Source organism: Pseudophryne corroboree, chromosome 6, assembly GCF_028390025.1.
Source record: "Pseudophryne corroboree isolate aPseCor3 chromosome 6, aPseCor3.hap2, whole genome shotgun sequence".
NCBI classification, from domain to species: Eukaryota; Metazoa; Chordata; class Amphibia; order Anura; family Myobatrachidae; genus Pseudophryne; species Pseudophryne corroboree.
In genome coordinates this window covers 309,669,198-309,690,049 of record NC_086449.1, presented here as the reverse complement: position 1 = coordinate 309,690,049, position 20,852 = coordinate 309,669,198, and the positions used below count along the sequence as shown (strand labels likewise).

The 20,852-nt window shown below is 40.8% G+C and overlaps 1 protein-coding gene across 1 annotated transcript in view; it reads right to left on the bottom strand.

Moving 5' to 3' along the window:
- The window catches only part of ENTREP2 (endosomal transmembrane epsin interactor 2), a 1,280,798-nt gene that overhangs the window by 544,958 nt on the left and 714,988 nt on the right, over window positions 1-20,852 (bottom strand). The window contains exon 4 of the mRNA XM_063926232.1: window positions 5,113-5,244. Coding sequence (XP_063782302.1) covers window positions 5,113-5,244 — 132 coding nt within the window. The remainder of the gene's footprint in view (window positions 1-5,112; window positions 5,245-20,852) is intronic.

Below are 20,852 nucleotides of genomic sequence, written 5' to 3'. Positions count from 1 at the left end.
TTATGGTATAAGTCTTTTTTCATTTAACCACATTTCTGTGTTGATTAAGGAAACCTTTATACTGTATGTTTCCTCCTGACCTCATTTGAAGTAAGTATGGTATGTCTTTAAGACACAAAGGTGGTGCTTCCCATATTGGACTGGTTTCCCTTCTGTTGTGGTGAAACTGTTTTGTGTGTCATTTGAACATTTAGAAAATATATACACATTGTTGGTTCTCTTTTTTATTACATGCCTTTTTCGTCGCTAAGCACAAGAATATTCTACAAGAACAAACTCATTTACTTAAAAATCATTTGGAGAATATATACAAGTTTTGAGTGACTATCCAATATTTACATACTCATTGTATTTGCTTCTGTGCCTTCGATCTCTACTTACCTTTCATTGTATTACTAAGGCCTGTAGGCCTTGTGTAAAAAAAATATATAATTTAACTATTTACTATTACAATCAAAGTTCAGTGGTTGCAGAGAAAAGCCCAGGGCTGAATGTCCTTGCAAAGGGGGGTCCACACTACTGTAGGGATTCCAGCCTCTGGCTGACCAGTTTGGGGCTGGTTGCCATTATGACAGGTGGGCTCCACACGGTGTGTGTCCCTGCTATAATATCAGCTTCCCCAACTGGTTCAGGCTAGTGCTGGTTAGCGGAAAACAGGAGGGAACATAGGCTTAGAGACCCAGGGGTTGCTTATCGATTTGTGAGGGATCCAACACCAGGGGCCGGATGTAATGGCTTGCGAGACGGCCGGAGCTCCAAGACTCTGGCCTAACTTGTACGTTTTTTTTTAAAGCAGCAAACATTTACAAGGCAACACCTGTTTTGTTTTGCCTTGTAAACATTTGCTGTTTTAAAAAAACGTACGAGTTTGGCCGGAGTCTCGGAGCTCCGGCCGTCTTGCAAGCCATTACATCCAGCCCCATGTTTTTTTTTTTTTAAATAAATTGTAACCCTTTTTAACAAAACAAAGAATGCAGTGCACATTGACTCACCTGCCACAATCAGGTCTATTATTTGGGTGACTTATCGGTGGGTTCTAAACTCGATAAACAGTAAATCTGGGTGTTTCTATTCTTTTAACTAATAAAACATAGATAGTAAGCCAGTTTTCTAATGTGGTCTGAAGTTGGTCTTTTTGTCGTTTTTTCATCGGTTTACCCTTTAGTAAATATGCAGATTGCAAAACCAACTGAAAAACACAAAAATTACCAGGAGCTCTATCAGAAGCAACACGGAAAAATCTCCTACAGTAGAAGGTACAGTGAGGAATTTTCAAACTTAGGGGTCTATTTACTAAGCTTGGGATGGAGATAAAGTGGACGGAGGTAAAGTATCAGCTAATCAGCTCCTAACTGCCATGTCACAGGCTGTGTTTGAAATATGACAGTTAGGAGCTGGTTGGCTGGTACTTTATCTCCATACAAGGCTTAGTAAATAGACCCCTTTGTCTGCTGTGAGCCCCAAACCCTCCAAGAAGCAAAGTCAAGCTATAGATAAAGAGCTTACAGCTTTAGCCAATAATGACACATGCACTAGATGATCTACTACTCGCAGGTCAAGAGAACCAGAGTCATTGTCAAATTGTTGCTCAGTGACAAGGTCAAACTCAAAGACCTTGGACCAGAACACCGATTGCTATGTCTAAGAATCATGCAAAACCAAACAGTTAGAACTATTACCACAGACTAACAAAGCTACATCAAAGCAATAAAAAATAGTTTGGAATGACAGATGCTAAAGCAGTCATTGCTCCCATCGACAAAAGCATGAAAACTCCAAAAGCTATGTGACCAGCATCTGACGCAAAATCTTAAAATATGAGAAAGTATCTTACCAAAGGCACTATAATATATGCAAACGTTGGTACACAACCAGACGCTGTCAGCCATGTAAGCCAGTTTGCAATCAATCCAGAAAAAGTAGTAAATGACCGTCAAGTGCATCTTTAGATAAAGTTGCCACTAGGTGTCATAATCTTATTTATTCTACCAGTCTCTCCTCCTCCTCTCTCTTACACCATCTCTCACTGCCACCATGTAGGAGGTCAGACCAGAAGATGAGATGAAATTGAATGGGGTTGAGGTGACCCGGCATGCGCATTATCATATTACTAGTTACATATCGTCTGAAATGTTCTCAGTAGAGCTGGCCGTGCACCTTAAGATTACCTGTCCAATCTAGAACTAGAACTAGATGTAACAATTTGTTTGAACAACTTTTTTCTACATTTGTCAATGTTTGGGAGCAAATAAATGATTGTAATTTACATTATCCCCATACAATACCACATTTTGCTCCAACTAGACAACTATTTACAAAATATAGTGAAACAGAAATTGCTGATTTATGGGAAAAATATAAAAACATTTGAAGTTTAGTACAAAATAAAATATATGAGTGCATACAGTACTACTGGCAGAGCATACATTGCATGTGGGGGGGGGGGGGTTGGCACATCTAAACATACATGTAATGTTGTACAGTATGTAATACATTTATGTGATATATGTATAACTGCCTTACCCAGGGACCAGCAGCGCCGCTGTGTTTAAGAGACCTGTCGCAGCACGGGACACAGCACAGCTTGACTATCTTCATTAAGCTCACCTCTAGACTCCTGTCAAGCTAGCCAATGGGGGTCTGAAGGCAGGCTTATAGAGGGAAAACAAACTGCTGTGCATTGTGTCCTGTGCTGTAGCAACTCAGTGAAATCCATTGATGCTGCTGATCACCGAATAAGGCATCCAGAAAATCAGATGTGTCCACATACATCTATCCTCCATGATACAAGTTGCGTTACACATAATGTACGAGAACCGTGTGACTTAGTAGCACCGAACATCTTTTAGTGCGACTTTTTCAATTAAGCCTCATACACACTAGGCAATATTCTGAACAATATAGTTAAGAAAGGGCTTTCTGAGTGATATTGTTCACAATATTACCTGGTGTGTACACTCACTATCGTTAACTATGCGCGCTCCCACGCGTCATTAACGACCCGCTCCCTTGTCCAAACATGTATGGACGAGGAAGGTCCTCTTTAACAACAGCCATGCTGCAGATGCAGCATGGCCGTTGTTCCCCCCGCCATCCTCCCCCCGCCGTCGCTCCCTTCCCCGCCGGCATCAGCAAATGTGTATGCAATGCTAGAAAACAAACACTACTTAGGAGGACTCCAACTATCATCTATTGCCCTATCTGCCATCAATACATGATTTGATCTGTATATGCAACAAATTCTGAATGGACTGCACCACAATCACTGTTGTGTACAGTATACAATTAATGTTGGCATTGCACTATACCAGTGGTTCTCAACCCCAACCCCCCAACTTCAAGTACCTTTAACAGGTCATATTTTGAGGATTTCTGTCTGTGGGAGTAGGTGGAATAAATACTGACCCAGCAAAATAGATTAGCTCACCTGTGCAGGATTAAAGAAATCCAGAAAACATGACACGTTGGAGTTACTTGAGGACGCTAGATGAGAACTCCTGCTCTACACAATTAAAGGACACTATCTGACTAATGGACATAACAGTTTGAGCAATATTAACACTTTTGGATATATGGGGTCATTCAGAGTTGATCGCTCGCTGCCGAGTTTCGCAGTGCAGCGATCAGGTAACAAAATGGCAAAACTGCGCATGCGTATACACCGCAATGCGCACGCGCGTTGTACAGGTACAAAGAGCATCGTTGCTGTGCACTGCTTCTAGCGACGATTCCATTCGCACAGCCGATCGCAAGGAGATTGACAGGAAGAGGGTGTTTATGGGTGTCAACTGACCGTTTTCTGGGAGTGGTAGGGAAAACGAAGGCGTGACTAGGCGTTTGCAGGGTGGGTATTTGACGTCAATTCCGGGACATCCGACGCTAGAATCATCGCACAGGATAATTAACTACAGGTCTGGTCTTGTTTTGCACAAAATGTTTCTGTACCACTCGGCTGCACGTGCAATCGCACACTTGCAAAGCGAAAATACACTCCCCCGTGAGCGGCGACAATGCATTTGCACAGCTGCTAAAAGTAGCTAGCGAGCGATCAACTCGGAATGAGGGCCCAGATCTTAACTTCAGTGAATGAAATCACTCAGAACAGATGTGCATTGGCCAGAATTATCATTCAGTGTGCGGCCGGCTTTAGCCTACAAATTACTTAATCATCAAACAAATTACTTAATCATCAAATATATCAAAAACATAATACATGTAAACATACTAAATGTAACATACCATTTGATCAAATGACACTTTTACTATATTTGTACATATTCCACTTAAAGAGAGGCTTCTCTGCATTTTGCTTTTAGTACATCCCCCCCTATATATTATAGAAATACAGTAAATGTCAAATATTTGCATAACATAAATGCATACAAAATACATCCATATTTGATCCTGTTACTAATAAGAAAAAAACTATAATATTAAACATGTTATAAATTGCAAAACTATTCATGTCAGGTTCCTTTTGATGTGTTCTTGTCCCTACTATAACACAGGATATATTAACTGTCAGTTTAAAGACAGGAACATCAGACATTGCACATTAATAAATAAAACAAATTTGATACAGCTGTTGCACAGCATTCTGCAAAGTTCCATTTATCCTAAACAGCAGTTCTAGCTACAGTAGAGAGATTGATACAGTCTGTGGATGATGTCAGCAGAGGTGATTAACATACTGCATTACTGGAGAAGGAAGATAAAGTAGATCTCAAAATTGGCCACTACTCAGAAATACAATCCAAAATATTTTTTTATTGTTTGCAGACATTGTTTCATAATCAGTCATTTAGTATGTTTTATCTTCCATTGCCTCATATCTTTGTAGTAATATATTTATTGTGTATTATCTTACTGACTGACGTTTAATGAGGTTATTACGGTAACTGAAATAGGTGCTATGACTTTCATTATTGTGGACTTAGTGGTTTTCTTTACTGAAACCGGTTGTCTTTGTCAACATTTTTGATAATGCTTCCTTAAAGATATTATTTAGAGCGTATGTTTTTCTAATCCTCATGTTATATTAGTGATATCACATCCCTCAATATGGCTTGCAGCTTGCCATCACAGACATGTCACGGTTTGTGGTTGGCTTACCTTCAGAGTCAGTCTCACAGCGCTGCACTCCTGTAATGGATTGAGTTTTAGTGTTTCACCAGGGTTACTGCAGCCAGATGTTTGATGTTGCATTTCACAGCAAACACAAACTCCATCACTATTGATATTTATCTAAGAGAGAATGAGACAAACGTTTTATTATATTAAACTTACAAATGAGGCTTTTGTCTATTATGTATACACAGTTAATTTAGAAAGGATCCAAATGTTTTTATAATAACCCTCCCAAGAGTTCATATTTGGTGGGAATGCATGGAAAGTTGTGGTGGCCTCAAGTACATGTGGTAAGATGGTGGTTTAAGGCCGAAACAATTTTATCCCAAATTTGGTATTTTTAAAGGGCCTTTGAAACACTCTGTAAGAGTGGTAGGCATCTTTCGTTACAGTTTTGTGCATGTGCCAGCATTGTGGAAAGCATGTGAACATTGCAAGGTGCACTACCTACTACCATTTACTGAAAATACTCCATTTGGCCATTTTTATTTCATAAATCACCATATATTGAAAGGGTTGGGAAGTGTTTTGTGGTAGTGTTGGTAGGGGGAGACGGAGTACCTCCTGCAAAACAGAGTTACCTGTATATGCACCTTTTCCATACCGGTATCTAGTTTAAATAATCTTATCCCAGGAAACCGAAAATCTTTTTGCATTTGGGTGTAAATGTTGGTGCATCTAGCAAGGAATGCTTCTGATCTGCCCACCTCTTTCCACACCTGCAGTGGCCACAGTATACACCCGAAATTCCAGATCAACTTCATTTGCAATAAGAAGGTGTGTGACAAAAGAGCATTGCAGATTTTTTTTGTGGCCTTAAATAAGCCTTACTGGGTTAGTACAGCACAGAAATAATTGTAATTATTAAAAATAGTTTTATTAGCAAAAATAATTTCTAATCCACAATTTATGTAACTGTTGAAGGTAACTGTTAATCCCTAATTCTAAGCATGTACTGCTAATCATACAGTAAAAATATATATATCAATTTCAATTGTTGGTATCTTTGAATGATTCTGTTTTATTAGTTACAATGAAAGTCTTTTAATGGGATGCAGTTGCAAGTCTAAACACTGAGGGGGTTATTTAGAGACGGACGCAGATCTTGCTTCCAGCAGCAAGATCTGCGTCCATTTCCTCACATGCTGGTGGCTGCCCAGCACAGGGCAAGACCACCCAGTATGTGTGTGGTGCAGCCATCGATTAGAGGTTCACCCCTGCCTGCACAGACTGGCTACGCTGGCAGGCGGTCCACCACCTTTATTCTATTAGAGCAGCTACATGTGATGTCATGCAGCTGACCCAAAAATGCTTACAACCCCCGTTCTGCCTGCCATGCCCCCGTTCTGCCCACCACACCCCGTAACACCAAAACACCCCCCCCCCCCCCCCCCAGAATGCCACCGCTGATCATCATTCCAGGATGCGGCCACTAGAAGAAGGGCACACATGCGCACTTCGGCCAATGCGCATGCGCAAAATAATGGACGCGGCTGCTGCATACAGAAACACGGCTGCATCCACCTCTGAATCGGCCCCTGAAAGTGCTAGGTTAAATCCCACTTTTAAACATCATATATAAAATTGTATAAAACAGTATTTCTTCACCTATTGTGGTAAAATATTCAAAAACTATATTAATTTGAAAATATCTGAAAAAACAAGTTTAGAATTTTTTTTGTACACCATTACAACACCAATTATATTTAGAAATGGAGTATGAACTGCTGGCAGGGGAGTCTGGATTTGTATTATAGTGTAAAATCAAACAATAATTCAGAACCAACTAAATCTGTAATGCCAGGTCTTTAGCCCCTCCTGGGAATGGAAAAAATAGTGGCATTTGTTAAATCATTTTCTGTACAGGCTACGGATTCACACTTTGAAATCTTTGTTCTTTCCTATGCTAAGGCACTTTAGCTAGAGAACAACTGATGTAATAGTAAATGGTACACTGCAAAAATCAATATGTTCTTCAGGAGGGAAAAAGCTTCCCTACTTGCCGTGTTATTCTGCACTTAAAGGAATACTTTGTGTTCAGAGGTGAAAAACAAAAAAATCAAATAACACTGAAAAAATTAGCATATTTTTATGTCTTGCGTTTTGAACAAATCCCTCTATACTGATTAGTGCATTATATACTAACCATGTCTATTTGTCATGTAATTGTGTTTAGATAATGTATTTAAGAACAGTTGAAAAACAACATATATCAGTATAAATAACATAATATTGAATGCATTTATAGGTGTATGAAGATTAAGATTTAAAGAAGAAAAATGATGGGACCCAGTGAATCCTATTTTTACCTCTAATAGTAGAGCATGATTACTGTAGGTATAGACAATATACTATGAGTGTTAGCGCAGCCCAAATCAAGCAGAATAAATGGTATTCAATATGTCTTGTGAATCTTGTGCTTTTTAGCACTGCATATCCTATATAATAAAAGGCTACCACTGCACCTCTCCTCTATGGAGGGAATTCAATTATGTTGTGCGCTGGCGGCCACTAGATGGTGGGTGTGCACACCCGCTGATGTTGAAATTACTGTTATGTTGTTCCATCATTTTGACGGTATGGTAACTAGTACTCTATAATACTCCTTTCACCAGGGCAACCGGTGTCCAGGTTTGGTGTGAAAGAATCTACCTAGGTTGTGTTACCTGGGAATCCGACCCTGGTAGCCACTAGGGTTGAACCCAGCACTGACCCAGGTAGCCTGCGGTGTGAACGGCATTACACAAGTGAGGTGACCTGGATCAGGCTAAAAGAGGGAAGACCTGGCAATTACCCAAGACTAGCATGCAGTATGAACATGGCCTGAAACCATGTTCAATAGCCTAGGTTGTGCCTGGATTTTTGGGTGTGAAAGGCTTGCTACAGGCATTTCAGAGTTTTGTGCATCTCAGTCAACAGACTTGTTTTAAAAAGTGTAAACATCTGTAGTTTCAGGGAATCAAACCTGAGTTCAAGGGAATGCTAAGCATTGGCGATACTAACAGGCAAAAACAGACACCCAGTCAAGCCAGGAACACTTGCAATGACCTAGAGATGCCACTGATTATAATGATTTTCTTTCTTTGCTGTGACTCTGTACCGTATTTTTCACTGTAATTTTCAGTTGGGCAAAAGATGCACTGTCAGATCAATCCAAAATACCTTTTTCTGTGCTGATACCTGTAGCTACTCAACCAACCTTCTAATAGGGTGTATGGACATAATTGATCCTGTATTTTCAAAAAAAGTTCAATGCTCTTTGCAGACAGAAAGTGATTGCAACTCAACTAGAAACCTGTCTGAAAACTAGTGATGTGCAACGGAAATTTTTCGGGTTTTGTGTTTTGGTTTTGGATTCGGTTCCGCGGCCGTGTTTTGGATTCGGACGCGTTTTGGCAAAACCTCCCTGAAAATTTTTTGTCGGATTCGGGTGTGTTTTGGATTCGGGTGTTTTTTTTACAAAAAAAACCTCAAAAACAGCTTAAATCATAGAATTTTGGGGTCATTTTGATCCCATAGTATTATTAACCTCAATAACCATAATTTCCACTCATTTCCAGTCTATTCTGAACACCTCACACCTCACAATATTATTTTTAGTCCTAAAATTTGCACTGAGGTCGCTGGATGACTAAGCTAAGCGACCCAAGTGGCCGACACAAACACCTGGCCCATCTAGGAGTGGCACTGCAGTGTCAGACAGGATGGCAGATGTAAAAAATAGTCCCCAAAAAGCACATGATGCAAAGAAAAATGAAAAAAGAGGTGCAAGATGGAATTGTCCTTGGGCCCTCCCACCCACCCTTATGTTGTATAAACAGGACATGCACACTTTAACGAACCCATAATTTCAGCGACAGGGTCTGCCACACGACTGTGACTGAAATGACTGGTTGGTTTGGGCCCCCACCAAAAAAGAAGCAATCAATCTCTCCTTGCACAAACTGGCTCTACAGAGGCAAGATGTCCACCTCCTCCTCATCGTCCGATTCCTCACCCCTTTCACTGTGTACATCCCCCTCCTCACAGATTATTAATTTGGCCCCACTGGAATCCACCATCTCAGGTCCCTGTGTACTTTCTGGAGGCAATTGCTGGTGAATGTCTCCACGGAGGAATTGATTATAATTCATTTTGATGAACATCATCTTCTCCACATTTTCTGGAAGTAACCTCGTACGCCGATTGCTGACAAGGTTACGGCTGCACTAAACACTCTTTCGGAGTACACACTGGAGGGGGGGCAACTTAGGTAAAATAAAGCCAGTTTCTGCAAGGGCCTCCAAATTGCCTCTTTTTCCTGCCAGTATACGTACGGACTGTCTGACGTGCCTACTTGGATGCGGTCACTCATATAATCCTCCACCATTCTTTCAATGGTGACAGAATCATATGCAGTGATAGTAGACGACATGTCAGTAATCGTTGGCAGGTCCTTCAGTCCGGACCAGATGTCAGCACTCGCTCCAGACTGCCCTGCATCACCGCCAGCGGGTGGGCTCGGAATTCTTAGCCTTTTCCTCGCAGCCCCAGTTGCGGGAGAATGTGAAGGAGGAGCTGTTGACGGGTCACGTTCCGCTTGACTTGACAATTTTCTCACCAGCAGGTCTTTGAACCTCTGCAGACTTGTGTCTGCCGGAAAGAGAGATACAACGTAGGTTTTAAATCTAGGATCGAGCACAGTGGCCAAAATGTAGTGCTCTGATTTCAACAGATTGACCACCCGTGAATCCTGGTTAAGCGAATTAAGGGCTCCATCCACAAGTCCCACATGCCTAGCGGAATCGCTCTGTTTTAGCTCCTCCTTCAATGTCTCCAGCTTCTTCTGCAAAAGCCTGATGAGGGGAATGACCTGACTCAGGCTGGCAGTGTCTGAACTGACTTCACGTGTGGCAAGTTCAAAGGGTTGCAGAACCTTGCACAACGTTGAAATCATTCTCCACTGCGCTTGAGTCAGGTGCATTCCCCCTCCTTTGCCTATATCGTAGGCAGATGTATAGGCTTGAATGGCCTTTTGCTGCTCCTTCATCCTCTGAAGCATATATCGTGTTGAATTCCACCTCGTTACCACCTCTTGCTTCAGATGATGGCAGGGCAGGTTCAGGACTGTTTGCTGGTGCTCCAGTCTTCGGCACGCGGTGGCTGAATGGCGAAAGTGGCCCGCAATTCTTCGGGCCACCGACAGCATCTCTTGCACGCCCCTGTCGTTTTTTAAATAATTCTGCACCACCAAATTCAATGTATGTGCAAAACATGGGACGCGCTGGAAGTTGCCCAGATGTAATGCACGCACAATATTGGTGGCGTTGTCCGATGTCACAAATCCCCAGGAGAGTCCAATTGGGGTAAGCCATTCTGCGATGATGTTCCTCAGTTTCCGTAAGAGGTTGTCAGCTGTGTGCCTCTTATGGAAAGCAGTGATACAAAGCGTAGCCTGCCTAGGAACGAGTTGTCGTTTGCAAGATGCTGCTACTGGTGCCACCACTGCTGTTCTTGCTGCGGGAGGCAATACATCTACCCAGTGGGCTGTCACAGTCATATAGTCCTGAGTCTGCCCTGCTCCACTTGTCCACATGTCCGTGGTTAAGTGGACATTGGGTACAACTGCATTTTTTAGGACACTGGTGACTCTTTTTCTGATGTCTGTGTACATTTTCGGTATCGCCTGCCTAGAGAAATGGAACCTAGATGGTATTTGGTACGGGGACACAGTACCTCAATCAAGTCTCTAGTTGCCTGTGAATTAACGGTGGATACCGGAAACACGTTTCTCACCACCCAGGCTGCCAAGGCCTGAGTTATCCGCTTTGCAGCAGGATGACTGCTGTGATATTTCATCTTCCTCGCAAAGGACTGTTGGACAGTCAATTGCTTACTGGAAGTAGTACAAGTGGTCTTCCGACTTCCCCTCTGGGATAACGATCGACTCCCAGCAGCAACAACAGCAGCGCCAGCAGCAGTAGGCGTTACACTCAAGGATCAACAAAACAAAATGAAAGGACTGCGCTTTACGCTATTTGATGTCCAAGCTGCTATGGGGGTAAGAAAAGAGGGGGGAATCCACGTTTCCCAACAACAATACAGTACACAAAAATAACCTCCAAGCGCTAAAGTCTCAAATAATAGTTATGCACTCTTGATTTTGAATTAGGATTTTATTATTATTTTAAAAGTTTTTATCGTATATGTACAGAAATTCATTTATTGTATAAATATGAAAATATATAGATTAAAAAAACGTGAGTCCTAATACCGGTATACTACACATAAAAAACAATACAACATTAAACATAATATTGATGATGTGCCTTGGCAAATTATTCACCTTAAAAGGCAACACCTTATTTTATACCAATTGGATATGTCCCTTATGAGGTATAGGGTATTTAACGTTTGATCTTAAAAGTCTTTATGGGAATCTGGAAAGTTCAGAAAAAAAGGGGTCCATAGTTCTTCCAAATCTTTTTTAGCCACAAAGTTAGAGTTTGACTTTAGCAAGTTGATTCCTCCTCTCAAAATAAAACTTACTTGTAAGTCCGTTTGTTCAAGGGAGCCAGAGCAATCTGAGTCTGCCGGCAGACGTGTAGAGGTGCTCTCAGATCGACTAGTTTCGCCGGACTGCGCAGGCTTCATCAGGATAACTGAATGCACCATATCCTTTTGCTTTTAAAGGCTCCCTCCAGCAATTTGTTGCCACGGAGACGGATTGATACTTCCGCCCTCCGTCTGGATCTTACTTCCGCCCTTCTCGCCGTCTATGCACTATTTCCACCAAGAAAGGACAGCAGCTATTCGCATAATGGCACTTAAGAGAGAAGAACGGCTACGATTGTTAAATGACCTAATACCAATACCAGGAAGAAACCCACAAACAACAGTGAAAGTAACAGATGAAACATTTTTTGAATTATATACCAAATTAGAGAAACTAGAAATTTTAGAAATAAAGCAATGGTGGGAAAGTACTACCCTAGGAAAATATATCGAAAAACAGATGATTCCCAGAGGTTTGAGAATGACTAAAGCACCATCATTTATATAAAAAAATGGAGATTTTCTAATTAAATGGAATGATGCATTGGATGCTTGTTCCTTTCGTTTGATGAAATTAATCATTGAAGATAGAGAAATATCTATTAAAATGATAGAGGAAGAAATTACCAGCATAAGAAATAAATTCAAACCCCTAGAAAAATTAACGGATTTCCAGAACCTAGAAACCCTCACTAAGAATAAACTTCTAAAAACAGAGCATGAAGTAATTGAACAAAAACGAAAAAAACTTGCTAGAGATTTGGAAGATTATAAGGGGGATTTTAGAAACTGGAAAATAGAAAAACAAACGACCAGAATAGAAAATTGGCCAAAAAATGATTACCATCTGATCCATCAACGAAATATAAATCAAGAAAGGAATTATACCATACAAGGTAAAGATATCAAAAATCAACGTAAGGATAATGATAGAAATAGGACTTATCCCGATCGAAGAGAGAATGAGTACTATGGATATAGAAGTAGAAATTCTACGTTTGAGAATAATAGACATCATGAATATCAAGAAAAAAGAATGAGACCCTCACCGATCAGAGGACAAAGGCCAGATAATTACACAAGCTATTGGAAAGGAGAAGAGCCCCATCGGAAACTTAGACGAGAAGAATCCACATATGAGGTCCCCGATAGATTTAAGAAGGCAAAGTATCCCTCGGCAGAGACCTTGAAAAGAAGCTACAATTGGGGAAAAGAAGACTACCAAGAAGCACTTGATGTCTCGGCACGAACCCTAATGGCAAGATTAAACAATTGGGGTAAAAACAACCCTGCAAGAGAAGAGAAACACTCAATTGAAGAGAATGAAGGGGAAATAGAAGATACAGAAGCCTTTCTGGATGCTTTTTTAGAACTAGCACAGAGAAACAACTCCTCCTCAAACCTAGGAGCAATACCAAAGAGATCACCAGACCTATAGATGAGGAAAAGAAGAAGACGAAAAAGAACCTCAAATACAACAGAAGGGGAAAGCGAGGTGGAACAAAGAACAGGCCAAAAGAAAAAATTGAAAAAAATCATGAAGAAGCCTCAACGCAAGTAATCTTCAATCTAAGCAAATATTAACTGAGTACCTTCGAAAAATCACTACTAGAAAAAGGCCTAAAATTCTCACCAACGAATACATTGGACAAATTTAATACTTTTGTCGATCTTGAAAAATTCATCAGAAAAATTGTACTAAAAAAGTTCTTTAAGCGGAAAGAAAAAGAGAATGAAAATGAAAAAGAAATAAAAATGGATGAGTTCAAACATTCGAGTCTAAAGGAAAAGTCCACGTTCTATCCTACATACCTAAAAGGTCATTACCTCACTACATTCCAAAGAATGGTAGAAGATGATATCAGAAGGATTCCTGACAGTATTAAACAAAAAGGAAAATGGAATCTAACTAAAAAGGAAAATGAGGCACTTAAAACACTCCAAAAAAATGAAAACATCGTGATTAAACAAGCGGATAAGGGAGGTGGTATAGTCCTCATGGACAAAGACCAATATGATGGAGAATCAAGAAGACTTCTAAGTGATGCAACTACTTATCATGTTTTACAAAAAGATCCCACAGACGTTTTTAAAAAAGAACTAGAAAAAATTCTTAAGAGAGCACTAGAGAAAGGAATCCTGACAAAAGAAGAATTTAAATTCATCTACCCAGATTATCCAATGATGGCCTACTTTTACCATCTTCCAAAAATCCATAAGGATCGAAATAACCCCCCTGGAAGGCCAATAATAGCAGGAATTCAATCACTAACATCACATTTGTCCTGCTATATAGACGTCTTTCTTAAACCACTTGTAACAAATCAAAAAAGTTACATTAAAGACACCACACAGATTCTAAATATACTAGATGGAATTAAATGGGAAGAAACCTATCTATTAGCTACATTTGATATTAAATCACTGTACACTTCAATACAACACGATCAGGGGATGGAAAATGTACGAAAGATAATGACAAAGGAATCCAGTTTGAAAAAAGAACAAATCGATTTTATCTTGGAAGGAATACACTTCATTTTAAATCACAATTTTTTCCAATATATAGATGAGTACTATATCCAAACCCAGGGAACTGCCATGGGTACGAACTTTGCACCTTCCTATGCAAATCTTTTTCTCGCTCAGTGGGAAAATGAACATATATGGAAGAATAATATATATCTAAATAAAATCGTCCTGTGGGCCAGATATATTGACGATGTTATTCTCATCTGGAATGGAACCACCACTGATCTAGAGAACTTCTTTGAACAGATTAATAACAATAGGTTCAATTTGGAATTTACAAAAGAAATGAGCAACTCTAGTGTTAATTTCCTAGATTTAACCATTTTCATAAAGGACAACAAAATAGAGACCAGAACCTTTACCAAAGACATGGAGTGCAATAGTTATCTGAACTTTGAGAGCAACCACCATCCACAATGGCTGTTAAGTATTCCAAAAGGACAGATGAAGCGTATAAGAAGAAATTGCTCGAGGAAGGAAGATTATGAAGTACAAACCAAGACACTGATAAAACAATTCGAAGAAAAGAATTATGAAAGATTCGATTTGGAGAAGAATAAGAAAGAAGTGGACAAAATAAATAGAAAGGATCTTCTCTGCTATAAAGAAAAAAATAAGGACTTTAAAGAAGAACCCCTGTTCCTAACTAATTATTCAAGTCAACGAAATTTCTTGGAAAGAAGTATCTATAAACACTGGCACATATTAAAAGCTGATAAAGAGCTTGAAGATATTTTGCCCAAAAAACCAAGGATCATTTTTAGAAGAGCTCCGACAATTAAAAACAAAATTGTGAAGGGAATTTCTAAGAAAGAAATAAAGGGAAAAGGAACATGGTTAGGAGAATCAGATCCTGGCTTCTATAATTGCAATAACTGTATGGCATGTAAAAAAACTAAGAATGCATCAACGAAACCTGTTCGTCAATATACATCGAATACAACAGGTAAAGAATATAAAATAAATGAAAAAATTACCTGTAATTCAAAAGGGGTAATTTATTTACTTATATGCCCATGTGGGTTACAATACGTAGGAAAGACGTATCGGATTCTACAAATAAGAATTAATGAACATTTAAATAACATAAAAAACAATAAGGAAAACCACAGTGTTCCAGAACACTTTACAAAAATACATAACAGTGATCCTTCTGTATTGAAATTCATAGGCATAAAAAGAGTGGAAAGGCCATGGAGAGGGGGAAATTGGAATAATTTACTATTAAAAGAAGAAGCGAGAACAATTTTTAATCTGGGAACATTAATACCCGAAGGACTTAATGTGGAATGGGATCTCTGTCCATTTTTCAAAGGAAGTTGAACTATACCATTCTTTTCTACTAATATAGTAGTACCACCATTAAAAATAAAATGATAAATATTAGAAAACAATTGTAGCAAAATATCAAATAATATTATCATTCTTCTATTTTTACTGTCTCTTATTACTATTATCATTTATGAGTATTTAGTTATTAACAGTTTAAATTTTATTTTACTTTATCAAATCACTGTCTCTATGTATGTTTGTGACTGTCTGTGTTATATGTAATTTTTAATATAATTTTATTATTCTATAATATATACTACTCTCTCTACGAGTCTGCGAAATGAATGAATTATCACAAAGCAGACCCCCATGTATATAGAGAGTTTTCTTGAAAATCACTATAATGGGCAGGCCAAACAATGAGGATGTACATGGGAAGGTTATGTAAACCACTAAGTGAAGATACAAATAAAGCGCCCGTCCTCTGGATACAATTAGCTGGTGACAGCTAATAGATGTGATTACCATGGCGACGTGATAAACACGGCACCGTTAGCCGGAAGACGGAAGTGACGCGACCAGTGGGAGATTACCATAACAGAAAGGGCGGAAGTGCTATAACATAGATGGAGGGCGGAAATGCCCATACGTCAGAACCCTGACTGTTAAGAGCCTAAGACGGAAATACTAAGGAGAAAGGGCGGAAGTGCATAGACGGCGAGAAGGGCGGAAGTAAGATCCAGACGGAGGGCGGAAGTATCAATCCGTCTCCGTGGCAACAAATTGCCGGAGGGAGCCTTTAAAAGCAAAAGGATATGGTGCATTCAGTTATCCTGATGAAGCCTGCGCTGTCAGGCGAAACTAGTCGATCTGAGAGCACCTAAACACGTCTGCCGGCAGACTCAGATTGCTCTGGCTCCCTTGAACAAACGGACTTACAAGTAAGTTTTATTTTGAGAGGAGGAATCAACTTGCTAAAGTCAAACTCTAACTTTGTGGCTAAAAAAGATTTGGAAGAACTATGGACCCCTTTTTTTCTGAACTTTCCAGATTCCCATAAAGACTTTTAAGATCAAACGTTAAATACCTTATACCTCATAAGGGACATATCCAATTGGTATAAAATAAGGTGTTGCCTTTTAAGGTGAATAATTTGCCAAGGCACATCATCAATATTATATGTTTAATGTTGTATTGTTTTTTATGTGTAGTATACCGGTATTAGGACTCACGTTTTTTTTGCATAACTATTATTTGAGACTTTAGCGCTTGGAGGTTATTTTTGTGTACTGTTACACTCAAGGATGCATCGGAGGAATCCCAGGCAGGAGAGGACTCATCAGACTTGACAGTGACATGGCCTGCTGGACTATTGGCTTTCCTGTCTAAGGAGGAAATTGACACTGAGGGAGTTGGTGGTGTGGATTGCAGGAGCTTGGTTACAAGAGGAAGGGATTTAGTGGTCAGTGGACTGCTTCCGCTGTCATCCAAAGTTTTTGAACTTGTCACTGACTTCTGATGAATGCGGTCCAGGTGACGTATAAGGGAGGATGTTCCTAGGTGGTTAACGCCCTTACCCCTACTTATTACAGCTTGACAAAGGCAACACACGGCTTGACACCAGTTGTCCGCATTTCTGTTGAAATAATTCCACACTGAAGAGGTGATTTTTTTTGTATTTTGACCAGGCATGTCAATTGCCATATTCGTCCCACGGACAACAGGTGTCTCCCCGGGTGCCTGACTTAAACAAACCACCTCACCATCAGAATCCTCCTTGTCAATTTCCTCCCCAGCGCCAGCAACACCCATATCCTCATCCTGGTGTACTTCAACAGTGACATCTTCAATTTGACTATCAGGAACTGGACTGCGGGTGCTCCTTCCAGCACTAGCAGGGGGCGTGCAAATGGTGGAAGGCGCAACCTCTTCCCGTCCAGTGTTGGGTAGGTCAGGCATCGCAACCGACACAATTGGACTCTCCTTGGGGATTTGTGATTTAGAAGAACGCACAGTTCTTTGCTGTGCTTTTGCCATCTTAACTCTTTTAAGTTTTCTAGGAGGAGGATGAGTGCTTCCATCCTCAGGTGAAGCTGAATCACTAGCCTTGAACATAGGCCAGGGCCTCAGCCGTTCCTTGCCACTCTGTGTCGTAAATGGCACAATGGCAAGTTTACGCTTCTCCTCAGACGATTTTGATTTAGATTTTTGGGTCATTTTACTGAGCTTTATTTTTTTGGATTTTACATGCTCTCTACTATGACATTGGACATCGGCCTTGGCAGACGACGTTGATGGCATTTCATCGTCTCAGCCATGACTAGTGGCAGCAGCTTCAGCACAAGGTGGAAGTGGATCTTGATCTTTCCATATTTTACCCTCCACATTTTTGTTCTCCATTTTTTAATGTGTGGAATTATATGCCAGTAATATATCAATAGCAATGGCCTACTACTATATATACTGCGCACAACTGAAATGCACCACAGGTATGGATGGATAGTATACTTGACGACACAGAGGTAGGTAGAGCAGTGGCCTACTGTACCGTACTGCTATATATTATATACTGGTGGACAGCAAACTGTGCACAACAGAAATGCACCGTAGGTATGGATATATAGTATACTTGACGACACAGAGGTAGGTAGAGCAGTGGCCTACTGTACCATACTGCTATATAGTATATACTGGTGGTCAGCAAACTGTGCAAAACTGAAATGCACCACAGGTATGGATGGATAGTATACTTGACGACACAGAGGTAGGTAGAGCAGTGGCCTACTGTACCGTACTGCTATATATTATATACTGGTGGACAGCAAACTGTGCAAAACTGAAATGCACCACAGGTATGGATGGATAGTATACTTGACGACACAGAGGTAGGTAGAGCAGTGGCCTACTGTACCGTAGTGCTATATATTATATACTGGTGGACAGCAAACTGTGCAAAACTGAAATGCACCACAGGTATGGATGGATAGTATACTTGACGACACAGAGGTAGGTAGAGCAGTGGCCTACTGTACCGTACTGCTATATAGTATATACTGGTGGTCAGCAAACTGTGCAAAACTGAAATGCACCACAGGTATGGATGGATAGTATACTTGACGACACAGAGGTAGGTAGAGCAGTGGCCTACTGTACCGTACTGCTATATAGTATATACTGGTGGTCAGCAAACTGTGCAAAACTGAAATGCACCACAGGTATGGATGGATAGTATACTTGACGACACAGAGGTAGGTAGAGCAGTGGCCTACTGTACCGTACTGCTATATAGTATATACTGGTGGTCAGCAAACTGTGCAAAACTGAAATGCACCACAGGTATGGATGGATAGTATACTTGACGACACAGAGGTAGGTAGAGCAGTGGCCTACTGTACCGTACTGCTATATATTATATACTGGTGGACAGCAAACTGTGCACAACTGAAATGCACCGCAGGTATGGATGGATAGTATACTTGACGACACAGAGGTACGTAGAGCAGTGGCCTACTGTACCATACTGCTATATAGTATATACTGGTGGTCAGCAAACTGTGCAAAACTGAAATGCACCACAGGTATGGATGGATAGTATACTTGACGACACAGAGGTACGTAGAGCAGTTGCCTACTGTACCGTACTGCTATATATTATATACTGGTGGACAGCAAACTGTGCAAAACTGAAATGCACCACAGGTATGGATGGATAGTATACTTGACGACACAGAGGTAGGTAGAGCAGTGGCCTACTGTACCGTACTGCTATATAGTATATACTGGTGGTCAGCAAACTGTGCAAAACTGAAATGCACCACAGGTATGGATGGATAGTATACTTGACGACACAGAGGTAGGTAGAGCAGTGGCCTACTGTACCGTACTGCTGTATAGTATATACTGGTGGACAGCAAACTGTGCAAAACTGAAATGCACCACAGGTATGGATGGATAGTAAACTTGACGACACAGAGGTAGGTAGAGCAGTGGCCTACTGTACCGTACTGCTATATATTATATACTGGTGGACAGCAAACTGTGCAAAACTGAAATGCACCGCAGGTATGGATGGATAGTATACTTGACGACACAGAGGTAGGTAAAGCAGTGGCCTACTGTACCGTACTGCTATATATTATATACTGGTGGACAGCAAACTGTGCAAAACTGAAATGCACCACAGGTATGGATGGATAGTAAACTTGACGACACAGAGGTAGGTAGAGCAGTGGCCTACTGTACCGTACTGCTATATATTATATACTGGTGGACAGCAAACTGTGCAAAACTGAAATGCACCGCAGGTATGGATGGATAGTATACTTGACGACACAGAGGTAGGTAAAGCAGTGGCCTACTGTACCGTACTGCTATATATTATATACTGGTGGACAGCAAACTGTGCAAAACTGAAATGCACCACAAGTATGGATGGATAGTATACTTGACGACACAGAGGTAGGTAGAGCAGTGGCCTACTGTACCGTACTGCTATATAGTATATACTGGTGGTCAGCAAACTGTGCAAAACTGAAATGCACCACAGGTATGGATGGATAGTATACTTGACGACACAGAGGTAGGTAGAGCAGTGGCCTACTGTACCGTACTGCTATATATTATATACTGCTGGTCAGCAAACTGTGCAAAACTGAAATGCACCACAGGTATTGATGGATAGTATACTTGACGACACAGAGGTAGGTAGAGCAGTGGCCTACTGTACCGTACTGCTATATATTATATACTGGTGGACAGCAAACTGTGCAAAACTGAAATGCACCACAGGTATGGATGGATAGTATATTTGACGACACAGAGGTAGGTAAAGCAGTGGCCTACTGTACCGTACTGCTATATATTATATACTGGTGGACAGCAAACTGTGCAAAACTGAAATGCACCACAGGTATGGATGGATAGTATACTTGACGACACAGAGGTAGGTAGAGCAGTGGCCTACTGTACCGTACTGATATTTGCAGCACAATTTGCAGCCCACTGAACATAGATACTGAGAGGACGCCAGCCACGTCCTCTCACGATCATCTCCAATGCACGAGTGAAAAATGGCGGCGACGCGCGGCTCCTTATATAGAATCCGAATCTCGCGAGAATCCGACCGCGGGATGATGACGTTCGGGCGCGCTCGGGTTAACCGAGCAAGGCGGGAGGATCCGAGTCTGCCTCGGACCTGTGTAAAATGGGTGAAGTTCGGGGGGTTTGCATCCCGAGGATCCGAGCCCGCTCATCACTAATAAGAACCTCTTGGCCCATTTAGTCTGCCCTTTTTATTCCATACTTCCATACTCAATTACTGCTATCTGTAGATGAAGGACTTTTAGCAGTACCTAGACCCTCCTGGAATTCATCTGGGGTCAAGCTTT